Source organism: Labeo rohita, chromosome 6 (assembly GCF_022985175.1).
Source record: "Labeo rohita strain BAU-BD-2019 chromosome 6, IGBB_LRoh.1.0, whole genome shotgun sequence".
Taxonomy (NCBI): domain Eukaryota; kingdom Metazoa; phylum Chordata; class Actinopteri; order Cypriniformes; family Cyprinidae; genus Labeo; species Labeo rohita.
Window position 1 is genome coordinate 31,153,343 of NC_066874.1, and position 27,784 is coordinate 31,181,126.

At 36.3% G+C, this 27,784-nt stretch overlaps 1 protein-coding gene across 15 annotated transcripts in view; it reads right to left on the reverse strand.

Annotated features, from left to right (window-relative positions):
- ptprt (protein tyrosine phosphatase receptor type T) overlaps positions 1-27,784 on the reverse strand; it is a 253,350-nt gene that overhangs the window by 158,574 nt on the left and 66,992 nt on the right. For all 15 annotated transcript variants that reach the window (XM_051112546.1, XM_051112545.1, XM_051112547.1 and 12 more), the window contains exons 3-6: positions 10,744-11,015; positions 8,551-8,632; positions 6,851-6,966; positions 5,639-5,813 (exon numbers count right to left, since the gene is read on the reverse strand). In XM_051112546.1, the coding sequence (XP_050968503.1) occupies positions 5,639-5,813; positions 6,851-6,966; positions 8,551-8,632; positions 10,744-11,015 (645 nt within the window). The remainder of the gene's footprint in view (positions 1-5,638; positions 5,814-6,850; positions 6,967-8,550; positions 8,633-10,743; positions 11,016-27,784) is intronic.

The window sequence follows — 27,784 nt, forward strand, 5'->3', positions numbered from 1 at the left end:
GCAGGAAGGTACACTCACATCACAATTACTAGCACCTCTCTGTCTGTCTTTCTCTCTATCTCTCTCCTATGCCATCAGCCGGTGGTTATTAATGACCCCTGCACCCCTCTGTGAGCACCCCATTTATAAAACTCACCGTTTTAATCTCTCTCAGTGTGTGTTACTCCCCCGCGCTCCCTCAGCCTGCAAACACACTCATACATTCAGTGGCTGACACCTTTATGGAGGATTGAGAATGCAATGGCCAGTACTTACAGTTCAGGCACCTGCCCAACATTGAGCACGCTTACTCGTATTTACACACAGTCCTTCTCCCTTTTTCTTTCTGTTACTTAACCGGTTATACAACTCATCCACAAGATTCCTTAAATATAGTCTTTTATGGTGTTTCCCTCCTTTCTGAAACTTGCCGACATGTTACTGTACATTGAAAAGAGCGATGTAAAAACTACTTTTGTGGAAAAATGGAGGAAAAACTTTCACTTTAGTGAGATTTATGCTTAAAACCAAACAAAAACTATTTGACAACTTATATATTTACAGGTATTTTCTTATATGTACACCACAGTTCAAAAGTTTGGGATCAGTAAGGGTTTTTAATTTTTTAAGAAATTGCTTTTTATTCAGCAAGGAAAGTTGTAAAATGCTATTCTTTTGAACTTTCTATTTACTACAAACAACTGTTTTCAATACTAATAATTCTAAAAATGTTTCTTGAGCAGCAAATCAGCAAATTAGAATGATTTCTGAAGGATCATGCGACACCCAAAACTGGAGTAATGATGCTGAAAATTCAGATTTGCATCTGTTATTTTAAATCAAAAATTTGAACAGTAAGTTTTTTTTTACTCAAGAAAAACTCTAATTGCTAATGAGGTGAGAACAAGAAGAACGAGAAGCACTGCCAGTGAGGTATGAGAAATATCCCTAATTGAGCATAATTTCGCTTCTCCAGTGAATTTATCTTGCATTAAGGATGTTAAGGCCAAAAAAGTGATGAAGAAAATAATGTTTCTGCAGGTCCACTTAGTCTGCATTTCTTCAGTTTCACCGGGTCAAGCATTTGGCCTTTCCAGCTCAGCTCCTGTTAAAAGTTACGCCCCCAGCAAGTTCTCTTTATTAATTGTCAGTGTCTGGCTGGACCGATGCCACTCATGCCGTACACGCTGCCCCCACCTGGACTGAATCCCTGGCACCGCATGCATTAATTAATGCATATTTCATTTAGCATGCCTGTGCTGTGCAGCATATTGCCTTCCACTCTATTCATTTCCCCAGGGAAATGATGTTATACATCACCCCTCTGCTGGCTTACCTAATCACACACATCTGCAGACACATCCGCATACCTCCGAATTCCCAGGATGACACTGGACCCTCTGAGCACCTGAGGTGCTCACAGCCTGAGGGATATTGCCCCAGTGCACACCACCCCTCCGAGCTCAGCAAAGCCAGATGGCAGTGATCGCTGGCAGAGTAGGCCACAAACACGCTGCTCGAGAAACACGATCATGCTGCCACTATATGTGACACCTCTGTTAGCTTCTATATTTGGCATGTTAATCAGATGCATACTAATACTACAAAGATGGGTCATTACTGTACTAGAAAATCTGATTGGATGAGTCACTATATGGAAGTGATAACACTCTAATCTACAGTTTCATAGACTGATATGGTAATAAACTATTTCATATTTATTGGTGGAAAATGGTTAAAGGAGAAGTCCACTTCCAGAACAAAAATTTATAGATACTGCACTCACCCCCTTGTCATCCAAGATGTTCATGTCTTTCTTTCTTCAGTTGGAAAGAATTTATGTTTTTTGAGGAAAACATTTCAGCATTTTTCTCCATATATGGACTTCTATGGCGCCCCCATCGCTGTTTTACCTTTAAGGGTGTTTGATCTTCTTTGAACGTTCACTTTGCAAAGACTGGGACGGTACTTCTGCAGCAATGTAGGATGATTTTTAAATTATTTTTGAAGTTGAGGGAGAAAATACGATTGGATTTTTTCGACATACCCTAACTGTCTTGAACCAGAACACACAGAGTTCAGGCAGAGCAAGACAAGACAAGTGTTTGAGATTAAAAAGTATTTTTTTAAATGAAAATAACCGATAGTTTCATTAGATAAGACCCTTCTTCCTCGGCTGGGATCGTTTACAATGCGTTTGGGATCGTTTGAAGCTACATTTAAACTGCATTTTGGAAGTTCAAACTTGAGGGCGCCATAGAAGTCCACTATATAGAGAAAAATGCTGAAATGTTTTCCTCAAAAAACATTATTTCTTTACGACTGAAGAAAGAAAGACATAAACACCTTGACAAGGGGGTGAGTAGATTATCTGTAAATTTTTGCTCTGGAAGTGGACTTCTCCTCTTGTGTTGCAACCATGTCGTAACACTAGATGTGATCTGACCATTCATTTACACATTAGTGGCCTTTAATAAAATTTGGAATTCAAGCAGAATACAATAAATCACCACTTGAAATGACAGATAATAGACTTCACAATAGAGTACCTGCATGCCTCACATTGTATCACAGGATAATGATGAATTTACTTCAGTGCAGATGCTCAATAAATAACTATACTGTGTTTCAAAAATATGTGCTTCATAAGATGACCACTGCTGCTGCACATATAACATACATGATATAACCCCCATATAGCAGAGATGAATCACTTTGTAGCAGATCTATACAGGTGGAGCTGGGGAAGGTGGAGGGTTCCTGAAGCAAGCTGCAAACTGCTATAGCAACAACTAGTGATATATTTGAATGCTGAGCAGCAAGCTCATTGGTTACCGATGCAGGAGAGAACCAATCAGCTGTGCCATGTGATAATGATGTCATTATATCAGATTGACTTAGACCTATCGGACTGCACCATCTAGAGTTTCATGCCAGAACTTTGCATATAATGAAAGTCACATACGCAACGTAAAACACACATATTTAAATTATAAACAGTAAATGCAAACTATTTAAGGCATTAACAAACAATCAAATCATGTTTGTGAAGTTTTTACCTACTTCTGAGGTTCTAAAGTTTCTATTACTTTCCTTTTTATTATTTTCCAGGTCTTACAGAGCAAATAGAGGACTTGAAACTGTCCCGCAGTGCTCGATCCAGCAGCGACAGCAATGCTAAATCATCTGCAAAGAGAAGCTTTAGATCCGCCGTCATGCTGGGTACACCTGGGAACTCGAGTGGTTCCAACTGTACTGCAGGTTTGTCAGCCCTTAAACTTACTTTTACTGTCTGAGTCAAAGATTCTGTTCTGTTCGGATAATTCTTTGACTCAGAATTGAATCCGCACACACAACTACATGCAAGTCAAATATATATCTTTTTGAACCACTGGTGCTAGATGGGACAATCAGTTCGGTCTAACAATCGCAGAAGGAGTGTTTGGGAAATCTATTTGAAAAAATTCATTATTCCTACAATTTTTACTGGTGGTACAGCAATTACACACTTCACCTTAAATGATTAGTCAATTACATTATTGCCCAGTCTACCTTAAAAATCATTTCTAACAGTCATCTCATTATTATTCATAGATATTCATACATTTGAGTAGACACTGATACATACAATACCGTATGGATGGCTTTTTATGCATCGCTTCACAGAAATACAAAATCCTGTGTTTAGGTTCACAGAATATTGAACGGATAGCCTAATTTTAGCACATTTCTAATAAATGAGGTTTATTAAATATGCTTAACAGTGCTGAAATGTTAATTTAACACAGCCAGCACTCATATATACCTAATTTGACATTGAAACTTTGAAAATACGTTACATATCAGTCTAAATTCAAACTGAACAGATAGTGAGCTACAAATGCACTCTACATAGGAATAAAAAGGGGTTATTGAATTATTGGCCTAAACTGAAATGAATAATAATGGCTAAGGACAATTACTGATGTCTCTGTAGTGATTAAAGGGTTTAATCATGTCTTTTTTCCAAAACCAGCAATTAGAAATTGTTGGATTGCAGTTATTTCTTCTTTTTTTTTCTTCCAAGTGCCATATGTGCAGACAAGCTTGAATCCCAGACAAAGCTTATCAGGGGTAAAGAGCACCACTAAAGGTGTTTTTGGCCATGCTAAGTCACACACGGCACATACAACCAAACAGATGCATTTCTCTAAAGTCCAGTGACCACACGCTAACAAGCCTTGCAGAAGATCCAAAGCTTTTTCTTATTTCTTATTTCTGTGGCAATGTCTCTGTAGCGAAGCTGAAGCTGTACCCCATTATCTTAAGAAACAGAGAGAATCAGGCTTCTGTACTAGTCGTTTGCAATGCTAGCTGAAATAATGAACACTCTGTGGGTAACAATTCAGGAGGAATCCTGCTGCTGACGGCTGATGCCGGTTATAAGTGCTGTATTTTGGGCTGTGGGTTTGTTTTGTGTGTATGTGTGTGTGTTTTGGCGAGCATCTCTCAACGTGCATGCCAGCATTTGAAAGCCAGTGTCCCTGAACACTGGGCCACATTAATGAAATGTGAGCTGCGGTAATTTGCATAAAATCAAAGTAAACTTTTTTTTACATAAATATAAGTTTTTCAGACAACAGACAACAACAATGGAGAATGTGCATGGTAAAAAAATGCATCACTATAACAAAGTCATTGTTTTCATTTAACTTATTTCATTTTATTTTTCAAATTAAATTAAATAAAATGGTTGAGAAGTCTAAATGTGTGCTGTCAAATCGGTTAATCGCATCCAAAATCAAAGTTTGTGAACATATATATTACATGTATTTCTTAAATATATGCATGTATGTGTGTACATATATTATATGTACATATAAATATACACAGTACACACAAATATATTGTGTAGACAAACTTTTTTTGGATGCGATTAATCGTGATTAATCACGATTAAACGATTTGACAGAACTAGTCTAACTCAGACTAAACTAAATCAAAGTAACTTCAATTTACTTAAATCTTTATAGAACTGAAACTAAATAGAACTTAAGATTAGAGTTCTAGTATGCAAATTATAACACTGCATAATAATAATTATCATGTGTATGCAATATTTTTAATATAATGTATACAAAAACAAACTTATTTAATATGAGTGTTATTATTACTATCATTAACAACAATAATAATAGTTGTTGCTTGGTTATATTCCAAATACTGTTTTAAAGTTCAAATGTTAATATCAAATATGTAATTTTAACAGTGTTAATATAAAATATTTTTTATAAAATATAATATAAAATATTACATTATTATGAAATATATAAATATCAAAAACATTATACTTTTTATTTACATTACATGTTTTGAATACAGCCAAACAACCAAAAAAAAGCCAACAATGCTTGCTTTTTCTTTGCTGTGATTGGCTGATCAACATGAGGAGGATGGCTACTGTCAGAGCCTGTCATCCAATAGAACTGAATAGATGTTAATGAACTCCAAGTATCAGCCAGACTGATGGAAATCATTTTTGACTACTGAAAAACTTACCAAATACTACATGTATTTGATGTACAGGCACAAAAGCAATTAGATCATCATTACACATTTACAATCACATTTTAGTTCCTTCTAACCAGTGGCATAAATGTTTGCAGGTATCCATACGCACCTTTGACGCTGAGTTCAGCGTAGTTGGACACTCCAGATCCACCATCAGAACGAATGACGCAGCGGTAACGGCTGGTGCTGCGCTGTGAAGTGTCCGTTACGCTAACGGTGGCGGAGAAGCGCCGATGGTTCACCACTCGGGTTACCATGAGAGATGTGTCTTTACCATTCCATTGCTGAAAAACAAAAATAATCATTCTTGCAACTGATTATATGCACACATAATATTATTTACAAGATGGACCACAGGCACAAGCTCTTAAAAACACACTGTGCACAATGAGAGCTGGTGTTATGTCTTCATGTCTCAGAGCTGTAGCACAGGATAGATGGAGGCTTACAGTCTCCAGCCAAGGGAAAAAGTAATTTTATCCAAGACTTCATGGACACAGACACTGGCTTAGAAATCCTGCTGACAAAAATCTCCAACAAGTTATTAAGTTTCCTCAAGCGGTGTGTCTCGGGACCAAGGTTCAAAACCTTCCAATGCAAATTAAGTGAACGTTGCACGCACACACATAATAGAGACGCTCAGAGATAAAATCAACATTTTGTGCATGTACACTGAAAAAGTGTCAATTTTTTTTAATTCTAATATTGGTCTAATTGAAAACTGTTGTTTCTAGGTTTAAACCTTTAAACTCCAATTAAAATAAGCAAAATAAATCTCACCAATTTTCACTTGACACCAGAGTATTGATATGCGGAACGCATACTGTCTAGCTTTACTGACTAACTGCAGAAATTATTGTGGAATTTCTTAATTTTTTTATGTTTTAATACATAGCAGAAAATATGATGCATATTTTAAGAAGATTTCACAGTTGCATTTATATCTAAAGAGAATACATGGATATGGTATGGTCTTTATAATAAACAGTCTTTGTACTTTGTATGAATGTTTTTGTCTTTAGGAAAAGAACAAAACCATAAATTTAATTTGAGAAAAAATGAATACTTTTTTGCTGTTACATAACAAATTTGGTCAACATTATCATTTTTTTCAGTGCCATAATCAAACCAATGTTTCTATGGGTATTTTTCTTAAATTCATCCAGGATAAAAATATTTTTACAAGCGGGTCCAAGCCAAAACAGACAGTACAATAAGGTAGTTTAGTAAAATAAGGAATAGCATACATTAAAAATATATGTTGCTGTCCCTTTATGTGAGATTATATGTGAATGCATATGTGTATGAGGTTGTGACTCACCTGTAGCCAGAGTTTGTCATGTTGTGACCATTTGCCTCCAGCGATACACTGGAAGGTGGCGTTCTGTCCCACGTTCACCTCGACATTCTGCAGCCGCAGAAAATGTGGTGTCTTGCCTACCAAACAAAACACATATACCTTCAAAAACACATAATACAACATCCATGCAACTGATAAAAGTACATGTGCTCTACAGCCACTGGTTGTCAAAAATGCAGTGGCCCAAAAAAGTGTTTGTACACTTAAAACAGGCACAGTTCATCATTTAGCTATAAACAGCTAAACAAACTGTTTACATTGTTATACTGTTTTACGGCTTCTTGTTTTATCTTTTCAAACCTAACACACATCTTTTCATGAAATATTTCGCTTATCAAGTGTACTCCTGTTAACTTTTCTAACAAAATATCGAATGACATGACATTCTGATTTTCTGTTTCACTAATTGTACGTTTAGAAACACCACCTGAAAACAAGAAATTTAATGGAGCTCGCATTTGTATTCAATACTATTTCCAATAAACATCCTCTCATTTGCATGTACAGGTGCTAGAGGTGTACAGGTGCATTTGTCAGAAGGCTAACTTTTGCACTAGCAGCACAGCAGTCTCCACCCACTCTCTCTGCCAGCTTCATTATCTGTGCATGCATTTCTGCACAAAAGCAATATCAATCTTTTTCAATTAAAGTCACTGAGAATATAGATTTCTTTTTTTAGTTTCTCTACTATAACGTGGAAAGCGTTCAGATTTAATGAAGGAATCTTAAAATTACCCACGTATATTATTATGGCAAGTAAAAAATGTCAAGATAAGATACATCCATGATCTATGCTTGTGTTTGTTCAACTCTGTTCTTATTATATTTTTATTGAAAATTCTGGTTGTGTGGAATAGAACACTAGCTTTCTGCATACTGTGCAACATACAGTATTTACTGTACACTGAATGTAAAACAAAGCGTTATACAAAGATAACCAATGCCGATTATTAAGATGAATGACATGTCTTTGAATAAAAGTGTTTGCTAAATGACTACACATAAATTTGCTGTCAGTTATCACCTCTGGAAGTTAAAAACTGTCATTTTGCACTTTGCATATTTGTCTAAAAAACAATGTCATTACACAATTTCAAGAAAAAAAATAGTCACTGAAAATAAATGGAATGTCATCTCAGTTAACAGAGTCAATTTTTAAACAAGTCATTCAAAACCTATTTTACTTCTGTAATCAACCGTAAATCTCAGTACAAAGGATTTTGGACATGAATAAACTGCTTACAAAGTCTTTTTTGGAATGACATGCAATGATGAATCATGCACAATAATTCCAGGGGTCATTTTCACTTCTACAATGAATGAATTAACCTCATTCCTTCATCGTCGCAGCTGGCTTTACATTAGCGACACAGCGAGATCTAGAACAATGGGAAGGCTAAAGTTTTCCCGTCACAACAAGAATGACGTGGGTCTGAAATCTGAGCACTCATCTCTGCAATCTGTCTCTCTCTCTCCTCTCATCCTCAGCACAGACCTGCTTGTTTGCTGGCCTTTTCCATCTCTGTTCAACCCTCGATCCACATGAAGTGCTTTTCACAGTAGTTGACAGACTGAACTCCTACAGCGTAGCCAAGACTGTGAAAGTAAGCAGGCGGCATGTGTGTGTGTGTGTGTGTGTGTGTGTGTGTGTGTCTACTCACGGCAAGGGTGGGCCAAAACGTGTATCTCATCCACTGCGATGAACCCAGGATGCCCTTGTACAGACACTGCCTCAAAAATAACCTAAATGAGAGAAGAGGAGAGAAGAAATCAAGTGTTTAAATCAGCTTGTTACAGACCGAACTGAGATGGTGCATTTATTTCACACACGAAAATTCAAATTGGTAAGTCAAGAGGAGAGATCTTCACCTGTAAAACCACCTAGGTCAGCCCTAAATCGTTTTCAAACACTTGCAGCACACCCAAAAATGTTTGAATGTCAATGCATCTTGCATTTATTTTAAATAAAGATAGCACAAAAAAACCTTTCAGGCAAGACTAAATAAACTGCACGTAAACAAATCCGAGCACACACATATGGGACTGGCATGGTTTGCATGGCATACAGTACATGCCATGTGGTGAGGACATGTGTGGTCCGAACAAGGCCCTCTCACTCAGAGCTGCCAAGGACTGGCACTAGAATGGCAAAACCTGGACACACGATGCACTTAAGTCCCTGGCTTCTCAAAAAGGCCTCACTATGACCAGTCAAGAGACTCAATCTACTCGAGCAGATTCAATTCTCACCATGTTGTTTGGGGTGGGACTGTAGAGTCTAAAGGTGTGTGTTTGCACAAACTACAACTAGAAAATGTCACGTTTCAGATCAGAAATGTTGTTTAGCTTTGTGTTGTTGTTTAGATCGGTTCTCAATTCCCGATCCTAGGGAAGAGCAGTGCGAATATCCTGCTTCGAGAAAGGTTTGGAATTGCATGAGGTTAAGCAAACAAAGTCAGTATTTTAATTTTTGAATGAGCAAATCCTTTACATCGTCATTTTATCATCCTCGCCCCTACTCAAGGACATTGCTGTATTCATAATTTATTCACAACATTATGGCTGACTCAAATGATCTCTAAAACTGTCATGATATGGGAAAAATAACTGCTTTTTTAACTGTTCAAAACGAGACAGATTTGCCTTTTTTCCTTTTGCATATCATAAAACTTTACCCTTTAAACACTGTCATGTTGAAAGTGGCACCCTACGATTTAAAATGTATCACAGCAGGAAACAAGTCAATTAACCCAGAGATTCATTTTGGCAAAATTGGCCACTTATCTGGCAAATTCGTTGCTCTAATCAAACTCACAGTGGGATATTTTTCAGTATAGTTTATGATCCCACAGGCAGATTTTCTAGTAGATATTAGTTCTTGATATTTAACAGGTAATTTATTAAGTTCAACTCAGCAAGAAGCGAATGCTTTTAAAAACTTTAAATGGCATTCTGTGAACACAAACTGGGAACAAGCACACAGAGAGTGTGAATCTCAATTTTTGTTAATTTTTGTTTTCTTAATTTAAAATCAAAATAAACCCACAAAAATACACTTATATTATTATACACTTATACTTGAATATGTTTTTGTGACATTCACTGCACATACATACACACACGAAAGCTTTAATATTGCCTGCTGGTCGAATAGATGCCCTCAGCAAATATTGCCTGTAGCAAATATTGGTCCGCCGTTTGCCAAGAGAAGCTGAGTATTCCCAGCACATTCTAAATATTTGCTCTTCTCATTAGTTAATTCAATTACACGGCTAATCTTATGAGGGTATTTCACTACACAGATTGACCGGTGAATCAGAATGAAGAGGAGCGTAAGAGGCAGAGAGAGATAGAGAGGAGATCTGGGTGTAAAGAATCAAAAGAGAAATAGAAGGAGGGGGCGAGAGTGAGAGAGAGGTAATAAGCAAAAAGACAGATCTAAAATTAACAGCTAAAAGCTTATTCACCAGGGCCATTTGTGGGTGAGATTAGGGGACAGTGATTGCAGTGGTAATTGGAGTAGAGAGCAATCTACTGCCCCTCTCTGCAGTTCAATTGGTGCCATTCACCACAAATATATGGCAGAAAATAAACTTCAGTCGATTTCAGTGGCCAAGGGGACAAAATTTGCATTACTTCTTTTAGCTGCAGTTCTTTTAGCTGCTGGTCGTTTGTTTGCTACATGGCCCATCTTGCTAAAAACAACCTAAATGGTTGTCTTGCGTATAGAGAATCATTTACTCCATATACTTCTATTGTAAGTGCATATCTGTCAGTGCACTTGTTGTATTTAAACCAAAACATTTTCTCACAACTAAAAACCATAACTTTCACATTGTTAGTCTCATGCTTACCTGATAAGAGTTGGGCCAAAAGGTGCTGATGGCGAGTTCAGCCTTCACCCAGCCTTCAGTGACTGGTGCCGAGGCATTCCAGATGGGATTCCCCTGCGGTCCGCCATCCACTTTTATGTAGACGTTAAGGGTTCCGGGACTCGTCCCATCCCGGCTGGACAAGGAGTAGTGGAAGTCTATGCAGTGGGTATCATTCTCTTTTAGCGTGGGTAGGAGCAGATGGGCCTTCTGACCTGATGCACGACCTGAAGCATTCACCATCATGAAGGAACCTAGAAGAGGAAAACATCATTCACAACAGATCAAACAATCACCACAATCACCACATTCACCAAACAACTGAATCTGGTATAGTAAATAAGATATGGGAATAGAATAGAATAGAATAGAATAGAATAGAATAGAATAGAATAGAAAATTTGCCACATTCAACTGGAAAGTTAGCAGCTGCAACAAAGCAACAAGTGAACAAGTGTTATATGATTCTCAGAAACTGATTCTTGAGAATCTTTTAGAATCATTCAAAGAATCGTTCAAAACGACAGAAGACTAAACTGATTCAGTCAACTTTGTAAACATCAAATAAATCTCATATTTTAATAAGAAATGAATATAATATAATATAATATAATATAATATATTGGGTGTTAGCCCAATTCACAACTACAAGTTATCATTCCTTTAGTGATGTCCCTTTTAAAATAAATAAAAGTAAAATTGTGACAAATTGGTTCAATATAGTATGTTAACAAAAAATAATAAAGTTTCCAAATAAAAATATATAATATAAAAATAATATATGTTCCAGAATATAATATTTCTACATAGCAGAGGTTATAGACAAGAATGTCTTGATGTTGAGGTAGTCTACAGTGCAAAAGAATAGAATAGAATAGAATAGAATAGAATAGAATAGAATAGAATAGAATAGAATAGAATATTGCAGATGCAACAAGTGAACAAGTGTTAATGCTCTCCAGTTGACTCTTGACGCAAATCTTTTAAAGAATCATTTGAAAAGACTGAAGACTAAACTGATTCAGTTAACTGAATCAACTTACAAACTTGCCATAAATAAACAGTATGTTACAATAAACACAAAAATATTATAAGGGTTACTTTGTCCTTTAACACACAAACTGTGTAAACATCAAATAAAACTGACATTAAAAAATAATAATAAAATAATATATCATATAAAAATAATATATGTGACCCTGGATCACAAAACCAGTCATACGGGTCAATTTTTCAAAATTGAGATTTATACATCATCTGAAAGCTGAATAAATAAGCTTTCCATTGATGTACAGTTTGTTAGGATAGGACATTATTTGGTTGAGATAAAACTATTTGAAAATCTGGAATCTGAGGGTGCAAAAAAATGAAAATATTGAGAAAATCGCCTTTAAAGTTGTCCAAATAAAGTTCTTAACAATGTATATTACTAATCAAAAATTAAGTTTTCATATATTTACAGTAGGAATTTTACAAAATATCTTTATGGAACATGATCTTTACTTAATTTCCTAATGATTTTTGCCATAAAAGAAAAATCAGTAATTTTGACTCATACAATGTATTTTTGGCTATTGCTACAAATATACCCCAGCGACTTAAGACTGGTTTTGTGGTCCAGGGTCACATATGTGCTGCCCAGTCCACAATGGAATATTTACTCATAGTAATGTTCACAGAAGATGAATAGAATAGAATAGAATAGAATAGAATAGAATAGAATAGAGTAGAACTCCCAAAAGAATGCTTACTGAATAGAATATTTTGACATTCAGTATACACTTTTCCCACACTGAAGGCGCTTTTACACGACACAATCATGTTCATGGTCTTTTGCGCCTTTGTAAAGCAGAATACATCACATAACTGAGTAACTGGGTAACTGCCTGCTATAAAACCACCCTGAAACCGCAAGTGCTGAGGCACTATTTATGAAATGATTCTGTGGACAGCTTTACATCCATTTTACTCCAATTTTATGAGACAATATGCCATCTTACAGCCTTATAAGTAGTTTTGTACAAGTCACTACCAACAACGGCACTGGACTAGAAAGAGGAAAGAGCGTGGGGCTTCAGAGAATACAAAAATCATGATTTCTCTTGAAAAAAGTGACAAACGTTCACCTTCTTCAGGGAAAAGCATTTAGTTAAGCTAAAGACCCAAAGGTGGCATTTTATTTTGATAAATTATAGTAATTCATTCAGAGTTCCTTAAAAATTTCCACAAAAGAGTTCAACTGTCATGCCGGGTAAATGGTTTCAGCCTTAACAAAGGTGAAAGTAGGGTTATCAGTCAAAACTCTAGCTATTCAGTAGTGTTCTTACAGCAATTATAGCACCGGCCTGTTCATGATTTGATGACTGAAAGACCTTAGAAATATTTCACAAGCTGTGTGCATATGCAGGTCCTTTCACTAGGGACTATTCAAAGCTGTGACTTGCAAAAAATCGAGTATATCCACTATAATATATGTTGCTTGCAAAAATGTTATTTCATCAGAACTTCTAAACGCCTGCCAACGCAGAACTAGGCTTTTTGGATCCAGATGGCATACTTACATCAAGCTATGCGCAGGGCTAGGTTAAAACATCACATACGTAGGTCAAAATCAGTCCCAATTTTTCCCGACACCTTTCTGTGCTAAATCAGCGTGCATAATTTGCTATGTGGGCAAAGGAAGCCATTGCCATAACACGCCATTCATCACAAGAATTATCTAAGACATGACCACAAGACCCGAGCGCATCGCATCTATCAATCAACACAACCCTGAGCCCTGGGATGAGGCCAATCAATTCCGCACACTGATCCAATCTAGCGAAGGCCCCCTAAACAGCGGGCTGGTAGTGAACTCGCCTGATTGCATTTCATATTCAGCTCTCTCAGCCCACGTGCATTTTCCATCAGGTATTCCGAGCAGACATCTATATATTCCCTACCGTTGATGATTGCCAATATATATGTTCGGGCAAAGCGAGGCCTTTGAACTGAGAGGTAATTTAGAGCGAACCTACAAGCAGGCAATCAGCCCTACTACCACGGTCAATACGAGTGTCCTCAATCACACCATCGGCCGCTTCAGTAGATTACACTGTCTTAAGCTGAGCTAATGTGAAATCGGATGTAATGGCTCTATGATAAATAATTCAACATGCATTATTCCAGGTGGACTGCCGGATGCACAAAACACTCTTGACAAATCAGCCCGCACGAGCATGACAACACTACAAACACGGCCGTGATTGGCACAATCTTGCGGTGGGACTTTGCATGAGAATCTTAAATGGAAATTAATGTTTACAACTCGAAGAATGCGAAGCCACTGCAGCTCTTGCTGCAAAACAGATTAAAAACATGAGGACTCCAAATTGCTTCAGTGATATTAGCAGATTTCAATTACCTCCTGGAGTCCCAATGCATTGGAGGCACTTACATTTCATGTATTAATGAGTTCTAGGAGGAATCAAAATATTATTAAGTGTCATTTTTGAATATTTTGAGGCAGGATATACAACTTGTTATGCGCATTCTCAAGGGCAACGCTATTTGGATGATAATTCTTTTTTCTGCATCTGTGGGCACAGATAAACACAAATCAATGTCGAGGAATACTTACTGCAGAACGAAAATGGCTTCTGGAGTAAAACGCAGCACTTGGCGATCTCCTTTACTAAAATCGATAGCAATATGAGAGCCGTTCTCAGCTATCAGCAAACGTGCCGTCAACAAAATAGAGTCCTCACGGAACCACAGTGCACTACTTGTGATATAATGCTGTTCGCATCAACCAATAACCAGTACACGGTTTTCGAGAGCAACGTCGACACAGATCCATTACTGTTTTTCTAGGACGGCGCAACAGTCTGTAAAACATCTTCACGGGGGCCACACGGGGCGACCCGATAAGGTATCGCCTCGGTGCCGCTTGGTTGACAGCTGTCACCCCTGCGTTAATATGAAGAGATGTCATGTGAATTCATTTACGTCTAAACGCCCTTGATTGGAAGATTTATCGGTTCAAACATCTGAGAAGCCGTTTCAGAATGTCGTGCAATTCACATCAATCTTAGAGACGCCTGGCCCTTGTGCGGCAATTTCAACTCATTTTCTCGGAGAGGATTCTTCTGCTTGTGGCTGCAAAGTACAGAGAGGACTTGCCGGTGAAAGTCATTATTCCCTCTGAGTATTTCCACTGGGAGCTCTTTGCACTAAATGTCACATTCCCGCCATCATAATATGATCCCCCACATGACAAATAGCAAAAACTCTGCTAGTTGTCACTTTAATATGCAATTATGGCAGGTCCCTGTTCTTTGGGCCCTCTGCTGCTCTGTCTGATAAAGTCACGGCATTCCTTATTTCAGCCTGCCAGTTTTATCCCGGGAACAATAAAGCACTTATTTACCATTGAGCCAAGCAAGGGCGGTAATCTTCGACATACCGTGGAAAAGCTAATGCGTCGAGAGGAAAAGCACAGGGAGGGATAAAAAGGAAGTAACGAAAGATCTTCAATAGGTGTGGTTGCATATATAGGAGACCAGACCATTTTAAGCATCAGCTAAAATGTTCAAACATAACAATCAAACAAAAATTTTTTTTAAAGAATACTGAAAAAATGTACCACATTTCCACAATAATATTAAGCAACACAACATACATAGAATGATTTCTAAAGGATCATGTGACACTATAGACTGGAGTAATGATGCTGAAAATTCAGCTTTATTAAAAAAAAAACAATAACAACAACAACAACATTGTATACATTGAAATTAGGGCTGTCGGTCAATTCACATTTGTAATTAATTAATTATGATGTGTCAAATAATTAATCTAATTAATCACAAAATAAAATTGACTGAAAAAACCCACAAAAGATTATTTAAAGCTATTTTTGTGTTAAATGAAAAAAGTATCAAGCAGACATTACAAATTGTAGCTTAGAAATAAATATTATATTTGATTCAACATAAAAAAAAATGTTTAACATGACATGAGTAAATTATAAAAGATTTTTTTTTTTTGCGAAATATCCCTTTAATGTTTTTATTTTATTTATGAAATTAAATGAAATGATACTCTAAATAAGAAACTAAATCTGCCAGCAGGTGGTGGTAAATGTCTTTATTAGCCATTCACTCATTCAATTTCATTCATTCCAACAGCTGATTCATTCATGAATAAAGTAAATGGCTCTTTATAAATGGGCCTTTGATTCATTGGTTCACACGATTAATTCAAAATGCGGATTCATTCAAAAAACCAAACACTGCTGTGTTGGTCGGAGATGCGCAATAATTCTGCTATGGCTTCAAAGGTAATGTAAATGTCTCTACAAAAAAAAAAAAAACAAAAAAAAAAAACAGTATAATGTAACATAATAACACAATATCATTCTTATTTACTGAGAAATCACATTTAAGCTTGTGACAGATCAGGACAAAATCCGCACTCATATTGCTCTCGTGTGACACCGTGATACGTGATATATGTACATATTAGACAAAACACATACGGGGCTTTTTTTTTTTTTTAAATATCTTGAATTTTAGAGCATAACTGCATTTATGGACATGACAGTCAACTATATGAAATATAAGATGATGAACAGGTCTGGGGACGGGGCCAGCACGTTAACTGCGTACTTTTTTTTTAATCATGTTATTTTTTAATAACTAATTAATTTAACATGTTAAACTGACAGCCCTAATTGAAATAAAAGATAAATGAATACTCTGAATTTTCTAAACCGATACCTTCCATCAGCTTTTGTCTCTCTTTAGCTCACTGTGTTCTTAACTGAGGCCCTGTTTTGTGAATGTGCATGGGACATTAGCAAAATGCAGTCAAAAAGTCACATGATAGGACAAAATTGGCCGATTACCCAGTGAATGAGATAATTCCCACCTATCATGTTCACAACTGATCCACAAATGACCAGAGACGGTTAAAATGTTGAAAATGGACAGCCTAATTACTAAGTAAACAACTCAGCCACTCGGACATCACAATTTCAGTCACATCCAAATCTAAACAAAGCTGAAACTACTTGTGAAACACGAAACGTCAATTTGTAGCGACTTCTCAGCTTAGTTAAATTAGAAGTGTACCTCCCTGTGAGCAACATTCATGACATGACATGGTCTGAAAAGGTTAAAAAAAAAAAGTTTTACTGTATTTTTGTTGATTATTTCTGAAGCATGTTTCTGTAGTGATTATTTCTGCAGCATATGAAATAAATAACAAAAACTTTGACAGCAATTTAGTTGAAACACTTTTTTAAAGTGAAAACTATTTATGTTAAAATTAAGACAAAAATATTCTAATATTAGTATTTTTTTTTCTTTAACCCAAAACTGTAAACATCAGATGCATCTGTAACATTTAATTTACATAAAACTGAAAAAAAAAACAGTTTGTCTCCTCATATCAGAAGACCGATGTACAATGGTGATGCGTCAGCTGCAATCACTTCATTTGTAGCAGCTGTGAGCGAAAGAAGATGCGTGCTTGATTCCCTCCCCCCCAACGACAGGCTGCAGATGGGCTGTCCATTTATATACACATACATACTCTTCATAGGAGTCTCGAGAGTACAGTGGATCTGCGCTGTGGCCCATTTGACATATTTAAGCACAGTAAATTCCCCAAATCCCTTCTCACCTCATGGAGGGTGTATATGTGAAAGCGAGTGTAAAAGGAACAGAATGGATGCTTTTATGGCAGAGAGACAGGACGGGAGACAGTTGGCTACTTCAGCCAGGCCCCATATGTTTGCTGCCCTGGATGTGTAATGGACCTTCATGATATGGTGTGTCCTTTCCTTCTCTCCGAAGCCCTCGTTATTACTTCTCACACATGCACGGCCATTTTCCATCTCAACCCGAGCAGAAACAGCCTTGCCCTGCTTGTCGCGCCAAATGATACGTGATTGGCGTAGAGTCAACAAGACCCACCGGCTGTGTGCCGCCATTCGTCACGGCCTTTTGAAATGGCGCCAGGCTTTACATCCGATGCCCTTTTCCCATGAGCCCTCGGCGGGCCTTGTCGCAATCCCTCGAGACTGTGATAATCCGATAAGTGGAAAATCAATAATTGAAGTGTCATTATCAGAGTGAAGACGCCACGCTTGGGCACCTTAATGCAAATCAGTGAATCGGCCAATGGCAAATCCAATAGATACAACTTCATCTGTGGGTAGGGATTTCAGCTCACGCTTTCTGCTTCACTAGACATCCATTTGTTGATTGGCTACAGATGAACTGATGTTGATACAGGGACTATTTAAATCAATGCATATGTAAATAGAGAGCCTACCAATTGCTTTTTAACAGAACGGATATCTAACTAATAATACACAATAAGGATGTGTTTTGCAAACATACAATGGCAGTATTTAGAAGTATTTGGATTCTTAAAGAGACAGTTTATCTAAAAATGAAAATTCAGTCATCACTTATTTACCATCATGTCGTTTCATTTCCATCATATGAGTTTCTTTCTTCCGTGGAGGATTGTTGATATCTCAAAAAACATTTGACAGTGATTTTTAGTAAATCACAAGTTCATCACAAACTACGAACATGTTCCAGTAGTGTTTGAGAAACTTAATTTGACATTTTTTTCCCATAATAAATGTCACTTGGTTTGTGCAATAATGCAATGATATTCATACATTTTAAAATATTTCCAGACAATTTTCTGTGGCCACTGTGCATGCAGATTTCAAGAATGCTGATCCAATTTGTTATGTTTATTTTGGCATTCTTTTGATTGCTGCTTTCTGAAACTGGGCATCTTGGCATTTGAATTATGGTTGTTTGAATTTCTGAAATCTGCATTTCAGAACAGGTTTTAAAAGAAAAAAGGCGTATGTGTGTTCATTGTGGAACAAAGGATGTCCTTTTATTAGTTCCTAGTAAAGTCTCCCTCAGTGACCAAGTAGCTGAATTAGACTCAGGTTTTCTCAAATTGATCGTATTCTGGCTATTTATTATTAGCATCTAAAAGGGAAGGACTGAAAAGATCCAAAGGCGGTCAGATTGCCTGGGGAGATCATAGCTAGCCTAACAAGGGAGAGGAATGAAGAAATACAACAAGGAGAAAGATAAAGGGAGATGCAAAAGAGTCCAATAGCATCTAAAAATACATTCTAAACAGATACACATCTCTATGTCAGAAAAAGATTCATATTTTCTGCGAAGCAGTCCGGATGACAGAATATGCAATAATGAATCTCAATTGACAGACTGCAGATATGTGTATGAAAGTGGAACCATCTAAAACGATAAAGGAACTGTGCAATTTTGTCAGTATTTTCTGAAGCAGAGAAAGCCAATTTAAACTCAAGCTCCATTTACCCTCAAGTAACAAGTAAATTTAGCTGTAGGTGAACAGATTTGTGTCAAATTAAGAGTTGTGTTGGGACAGAAGACCTGCTTGCTCCAAATTCACAGTCACCCTGGCCCACCTATTGCCGGCCCACGTCCAGGTTCATGACAGGAACAGGTGGCCGAGAAGAGGGGCACGACAGCGGCGCCCTGCTGGCAGCGTGCGATGAGGCGAACTTGATGCTTATTGCACCTTGTCACACAGCCATAAATCTAGTATCACTTCTCTTTTTGCTGAGACCGGTCTTTCCCGTGCATGGACCAGGCGTCCTTGAGTTCCATGTGTGGTACGACAAAGCTGGAGCACCACCAAAGGAGAGCACAGTTGGGAGTGATAGAACAATACAACAACAGATACTATGATAGAACGACAGATAGAATGATAGAACAGTAGAACGACAGAACGATAGATAGACTGATAGATAGATAGATAGATAGATAGATAGATAGATAGATAGATAGATAGATAATGACAGAACAATAGATAGATAGAGAACAATAGAACAATAGACTGACAGACAGATAGACAGATAGATAGATAAATAGATAGATAGATAGATAGATAGACAGATAGATAGATTGATGATAGATAGATAGATAGATAAAGAACGACAGAACGATAGAACAATAGATAGATAGATAGATAGATAGACAGACAGATAGATAGATAGATAGATAGATAGATACATAGAGAACGACAGAACGATAGAACAACAGAACGATAGATAGACAGGCAGATAGATAGATAGATAGATAGATAACGACAGAACGATAGAGAATGATAGAACGATAGAACGATAGAACGACAGAACGACAGAACGATAGATAGATAGATAGATAGATAGATAGATAGATAGATAGATAGATAGATAGACAACGACAGAACGATAATGATAGAACGATAGATAGACACAGAGAACGACAGAACGATAGATAGATAGATAGATAGATAGATAGATAGATAGATAGATAGATAGATACACAGACAACAACAGAATGACAGAACGATAGAACGATAGATAGATAGATAGATAGATAGATAGACAGACAACGACAGAACGATAGAACGATATATAGATAGATAGACAACGACAGAACAAATGAGAATGATAGAACGATAGAACGACAGATAGATAGATAGATAGATAGAAGATAGATAGATAGATAGATAGAATGATAGATACATAGAGAATGACAGAACGATAGATAGATAGATAGATAGATAGATAGATAGATAGATAGATAGATAACGACAGAACGATAGAGAATGATAGAACGATAGAGAACGATAGAACGACAGAACGACAGAACGATAGATAGATAGATAGATAGATAGACAACGACAGAACGATAATGATAGAATGATAGATAGATAGACACATAGAGAACGACAGAACGATAGATAGATAGATAGATAGATACATAGACAACAACAGAATGACAGAACGATAGAACGACAGATAGATAGATAGATAGATAGATAGATAGACAGACAACGACAGAACGATAGAACGATATATAGATAGATAGACAACGACAGAACAAATGAGAATGATAGAACGACAGAACGACAGATAGATAGATAGATAGATAGATAGAATGATAGATACATAGAGAATGACAGAACGATAGAACGATAGAACGATAGTACGATAGATAGATAGATAGATAGATAGACAGATAGATAAAAAAAGAAGTGCATACTGCAATACACATTGTCACTTGAGCAAAATTGTGATATAAATGTTTGCTTATATCGTCCTCCGCTAATCACTGCTCTGCACATCTTGACACCTACAGAGATTTGTCCTGCCAGTTTGGTAGAGATATCTTGGCTTCTGTTAACTGTTATGGTGGGCAGAAGTCCGTAGCTGCTTAAGTAGTCCCTGTTACTGCTCCCTTGAGAGCAATTGGAGACTTTCGCCTGTGCCGCTGCTATAAAATATTTCCCGCTGAACTCTTCAACCTCACAGAGGGAAGTGTATTCCTGGGCCCTTGAGAGCGAGCCACGAGCGATTTTGTAAGCCGGTTATTTGAGGTTGTCCTTATGCTTTCACACAGGGATGGCCGCTGAAAGCCAAGCGGAGGCACTCAAATCCCAGCGACAGACAAGACGTTCACGGATAACAATCAGGATGGATCCACCTTGGGTCAAAATGAAAACAGAAGCTGCACTCGTAAAGTTGGAAATTAGACGTGTCCGATGGAACTCCACAGGGGTTTCCTGGGGAACGTTCTGAAGGGCGTCAGAGCAGCGGGAAGAAATGCAGGAGGAAGATCAGAGCGAATGACAAAGGACAAGGAAATACTGAAGAAGAGAGAGAGGAAGTATAGAAGAAGCCCAAGTGCATGTCTGGATAAGGAAATGGCCATCTTCCTTCTTCTTTCTAAGAAATATTCTAGATCATTTACATGTTAATGTTTTTTATAACAGTATCCTGTGACCATTTTAACTTATCACTCAGTTTGTAGAAACAAATGGAAAATGTGTTGTACAAAGTTGTACAATGGGTCTTAAAAAAAATGAGAAGAATGAGAATGTCAATTATTGGTAAAAATCATTTTTGCAAATAAATGGTTTACAGTATGACTACAAATGTATGTGTATTACTGCGGACACATTTTTTTTTTTTTTTTAACAAATTCAGGGGTAAGTCAATTTTTTTTGTGGTAATCAAATATGTATTATTTGTTATTAATTAATTGATTTGATTTTAATTTATTTTAATACGAATGAAAAAAATCTAAGAATGTATTAAATTAAAAAAATAAATATAAATAATATTAAATAAATATATATATATATTAAAAAATATTTATTTTAAATTTTATTTATTATTTTAAATGTATTTATTTGAAATAAAATTTATTTATTTTAAATTATATACAAATTTTCAAAGGTGAACAGAAAGCTTATGTATAGTCAAGCATAGTATAACGGGAATAGACAAGCCAAGCTAGACATTTGTAGTAACAGCCAAAAACACATTGTATGGGTCAAATTTATAGATATTTTCTATGCCAAAAATCAGTAGGATATTAAGTAAAGATCATGTTCCATGAACACATTTTGTAAATTCCCTGCTATAAATATATAAAAACTTCATTTTTGATTAGTAATATGTATTGCTAAGAACTTTATTTGGACAACTAAAAAGGTGATTTTCTCAGTATTTTAATTTTTTTGCACCCTCAGATTCCAGATTTTCAAATAGTTGTATCTTGGCCAAATATTGTCCTATCCTAACAAACCATATGTGAGTTTAGTCAGCTTTCAGATATAAGCTTTCCATTGATGTATGGTTTGTTAGGATAGGGCAATATTTGGCAGATGTTTTTATCTATAATACGTATTTTAAATTATATACTGATTTTCAAAGGTGAAAAGAAGGTTTATCTATAGTCAAGCATAGGATAGCAGGAATAACCAAGCTAGTACTCATTTAGTGCATATAAGCATAAAGAAGAGCCAAAAAACAAAAATTCTCTTGCCTAAAGGGTGGCATCATGATTATTTAGTATAGTGTATTAGTCAGTGAAAAGGAACTACACTTGGCAGAAATCAGGGTGTATGGCATAGGGGATAATGACCTACAACTGGAACATCGCCCAGTGCTCTGTTCTGCTTCATTGGTGGCATGGAGAGCATCACGAGCCTGGGGTTTACAGCACTTCAACACGTGCACACACACACATACTCGTGATACAATGGTTCAACTGGAACCTTACAGTTCGTTGGACACGCTGCATCATGAAACTGACAAGGGCTAAAAACATGGTGTGTAGTGATATTGATCCAGACATGCCTGCACACACACTCTTCACACATCTCTTTAATAGCCTCTCTTCCCCCATCACACACGTACACACTTGTGTGTCCTTTATTAATGTCAGCGGATACACTCTGCGGTGTAAACACCAACAAAGCTTGAACTTTTTGCTGGTTGCTGTGTGCTGGATGTGCCTGGGATCATCTACTAATGATGAGGTCACAGACACCAACAATATAAAAACTTCAGCTGGGAAACTTTGGCGTGGACAACTGAACACAACAGACCATTCAATGCTCAGACATTGCTCTTTTTTATATCTCAGGAGATTTTAAGATGAAGATAAGAAATGTTTGAGCTCACATTGAGAATCTCATTTGAGATTCTTCTTTCATAGTACTGCAAAGGAAAAAAAAGAAAAGCAAGACTGTACTAAAATTAGACATCAAAAAATTAATATAACAGAAGGAGATTGAGACAGATGCAAGGTTTTGGTTATTTGCCATCACATTAGCTAATTTTACATTGTGACAGAACAAATAGGACAAAAGGAAAAAAAAAGAGGCAGGCCTTTCATACCAGAGGCTATCTATCATTAAAAACCCTACTGGGTATAAAAATATCCCTGAGCAACAAAACTGTCATTGGTCCTGTAGGCTTGTCATTTATCAAACTCTGGCCAATTGTTGTGAGGCCAGGAGGGAAAATGGGAATTCTGGGAGACATTTATCCTGTTTTAGGGCAGGATGCTGTTTTTGTCTCTTTCTTTCTTCTTCCTATGGTTTGATGTTAGTGATTTCTCTTCACAGGTATCTAGAGTGAGAATCGTAAACCCAAGGGAAAATATGACACCGGCAGAATGCACGGTATCCAATCTTTCAGCGGCTCTTGCATTTTCTAGCTTGAGAAAAGAACAATAGTAGCGGTCGAAGGCAATGACAGGAGCATTACATTCAAAAGTTTAATGGGTTACATTATTGTGTTACTTGTAAAAGACAGTAGATGGATTCAATGAGTAAATGACCTTATTTGCAGGGCTGATATGATGTTAGATGCACTGGATAGTCCTATATGGCTAATTTATGTAAAAGGGAGACTCTATTTGTCAAAAGTACATTTACAACTACCAGTCAAAAGTTTTTGGATTTTTAATGTTTTTTTAAAGTCTCTTCTGCTCACCATGCCTGCATTTATTTGATTCAAAGTACAGCAAAAACAGTACAATTCTGAAATATTTGTATTATTTAAAAGAACTATTTTCTATTTGAATTTATTTTAAAATGTAATTTATTTCTGTGATTTCACAGCTGAATTTTTCTTTACTCAAGTCACATGATCCTTTAGAAATCATTCTAATATTCTGATTTGCTGCTCAAAAAACTGTTATTATTATTATTTTGAAAACAGCTGAGTGGGATTTTTATTTCAGATAAATTCTCATCTTTCTATTCATCAAAGAATCCTGAAAAATGTACTCAACTGTTTTAAATATTGATAATGGGATTAAAAAATGTTTCTTGAACAGCATATTGGAATGTTTTCTGAAGAATTGTGTGACACTGAAGACTGGAGTAATGATGCTGAAAATTTGGATTTGATCACAGCAATAAATTACATTTTGAAATATATTCAAAAAGAAAGCAGTTAATTTAAATAGTAGAAATATGCAGAACAGACATCTTTAAACAACATTTAAAAACCCAAAAAAAAATAAAAAATAAAATTGAAAATGCTTGCTGTTCAAAAACTTTTGACTGGTAGTGTAGCAGATGCTTTTATCCATAATATTTTACAAATGAAGAGCTTCACAAGCAATCTGTCAATAAGAGTACTACACAAGTCGGTTAAATAAATAAAAAAGTAAAAAAAAAAAAAAAAAATTACTTATTTGAAAATCCAACCCTAATATAATCAGGGTCAAAAATGTGGCTTGAAAAATTGTTTGCTACAAATATTGAAGAAAAAAAAAAGATTCAAAACCATTCAAAAGTGGCCAGTAAGATTTTCTTTTCAACAAGAATCCATAAATTGATCAAAATTGACAGTTAAGACATTTATAATAGTACTAAGGACTTCTATTTCAAATAAACACTGCATTTTCGTACTTTTTACTCCTCGAAGAATCCTCAAAAATTTATCAAGGTTTACAAAAAGGTATTAAGTAACACAACTGCTAATAATAATGAAAAAGAACAAGAATTGTTAATTTAAATTGTAATAATATTTCAGAACAGTTTTTACCATATTTTTAATCAAATAAAGGCATTCTTGATGAGCGTAAGAGACTCCGACCCCAAACATCTGAATGGTAGTATACAAGGAAATTATGTAAAATATAATTTCTAAAGGCTATTTGTGGCCAGTGCATTTTTTTCAATTCACCTACCACCTGACAAAATTCAATTCAAGAAGAAACTGTCCAAGAAAATTTCCAGCAGTTCATCTGAATACATAGCATAACTTGAAATGTTACCCAACACTGATCTAAAGATGTGGAAACACATGATCTATATGCGCATCACAATGGAATCCACAAATGAAAAGCACAATTTAAATGTTTTCTCTCCTCTCTGGCACATTTCTGCATTTTTACTTTTGCTCTAGCTGATTCTTGAAGTGTGGCTTTTGGCTCTTATGATAAATTGCTCGTGATGTTCCTCATTTGTAAGTCGCTTTGGATAAGAGCGTCTGCTGAATGACTAAATGTAAATGATTTATGTGTGTACAGTGGATACCTGAAGCCTAATCGTGAGATACATTTCCTTCTGCCATCCATCTTGCTCCTGCCATTTCCCTCAAAAACTTAAATCTCGAGGCTTGATGCAAAATTTCCACCATCACAAAATTAAAACAGCTTTCAGGGGTCAATACAGGTGTCTTCAGAGCTGAAGGGAAAACAGCGGGCGGCTGTCCAAAGGTAATATTTAGTGTGCATTAGCCTGTCCAGATGATTTCCATCAAACACATGCATGATGGCACACAGATTCGCTGTTAGATATAAAACCACAAACATTTGAAATTTAAGCGTAATATAACTCATGCAAGACAGCGTGCTATGTGTAGTTAACACTGGGCCTTGTGCACTAATCCATAAGTGATCAAATCATGACTATAATTAGCTAATGGCTCCAGCAGGCATCTCTCATGAAGAATGCATGTAACCACAACTCTAATGACATTCTGTCAGGGAGCTTGGAGGAACGGAGACTGAGAGAAGGTGCAAGACACACTCACACATTGAGATAAATCACCTGTCTGCCTTAAACAAATGCACACGTGTAATAAATATCAATATTGCAGATTTATGTTCTTCAGACATAATTAGATCTTGAACAGTGATGTAATTCTCAGCAAACACATATTATTTTGTTCTTTACTGACTCTTGAGGATGAAAGCACTTTCATTTTCTCTCTTCTCGTCACATAAACACAAATACACATATAATCTGTGATTAAATTTAGGAGCAAAGTGGTCTGAATGCAATTGTAATCTAAACAACATTTTGATGTGTTCAATTGTTGAAATTGTTAAAAATCAAATGAATAACAAAGAGACAGTTTTGTTATTCTTAATGCCTTGGCAACTCACTAAGAGAAAATATAACAAACATATCTGAACTTAAACTAAAATTAAAATGAAAACTCAACACATTAAAAACCGAGCTGTACTACTTTTTTTCTACTTGAGTATCTATTTTTATTTAGAAATACATCAAACTGCAGAACTCAAATGTACTGCGAATGCCATTTCATGTTGGCATGATTTCCAGACCACTGTAACTTGAACTCGGCAGAACAGGCAATAAAGACCACGGACAAAAAGATGTACTTCTCTCGCTCTTATCAAACATTTTTGTCTCTCAGGTTAGCCAGAAACACTCTCAGACTCATCCTTTTCAACACTTAGGAGATTTGAGGATTGGGTTGACAGGGGAAGTCGAAAAAAAAAAAAAAAAAACCAAGGGACAACCAGCCCTTAGCGAAAAGGTGTGGTGGTATTATAAAAAAACACCTTTTCCACATCCCCTGGATTTGACATGGTGGAGATAGAAGTAATAAGCACTCACCCACTCCCTCTCTCTCTCTCTCTTTCTCTCTCTCTCCATCACTATAACCATCAGAGCGGGAATGAGAAAGAGAAAAGAGAGGAATTCGGTTGTATTTGTAAAAAAGTAGGTCAAATGACACTTTATCTTTGATAGAGGGGAGGAAAGAGAATGGAAGTGATAGGAAAGTACTGACAGACCACATGTGGCTGGGTAGAAAGTCTTGAGGACCAATGAAAAGGCTTCTTACAGTAGATGCACTGCACTTATTTCCCTTAAAAACCCACACGGGTCTCAATTTTCTAAAATCAAAGGAAACTGAAAATAACAACTGTTTCTAGACCAACTTTTCTTGTGCAAAACCAAAGAGAGGATTTTGCAAAATCCTTGGTTATGCTCATATTTTTCACATTTTTTAATGCAGTATTTGAAGTAGAAAGATAGTATTTTCTAGTAAAAATTTGCAACATCCACACACCGTTAAAAACAAAGATTCCAAAAGGCTTTTTGTGCACTCATTTCACTGAAGAACCATTTTTGGTTTTCAAAGTTTCTCAACATTTCTTAAAAAAAATATATATATTTAAATTATGTAAAGAACCAGTGCTAAGAAAACATTCCATGCATGATAAAGGTTCTTCATAGAATCATAGAAGTTGTTTAACCCTGTAAGGCCCACTGTTGTAACATTACAACATCATCATTTCACTTAAAAAAAAAAAAAAAAAAAAAAAACCCTGCTCTTTTATTTTCTCTCTAAGACCACATTTACCCAATTGATAGGTCTTATTGTTCAGCTTTCATGTGTAATTGG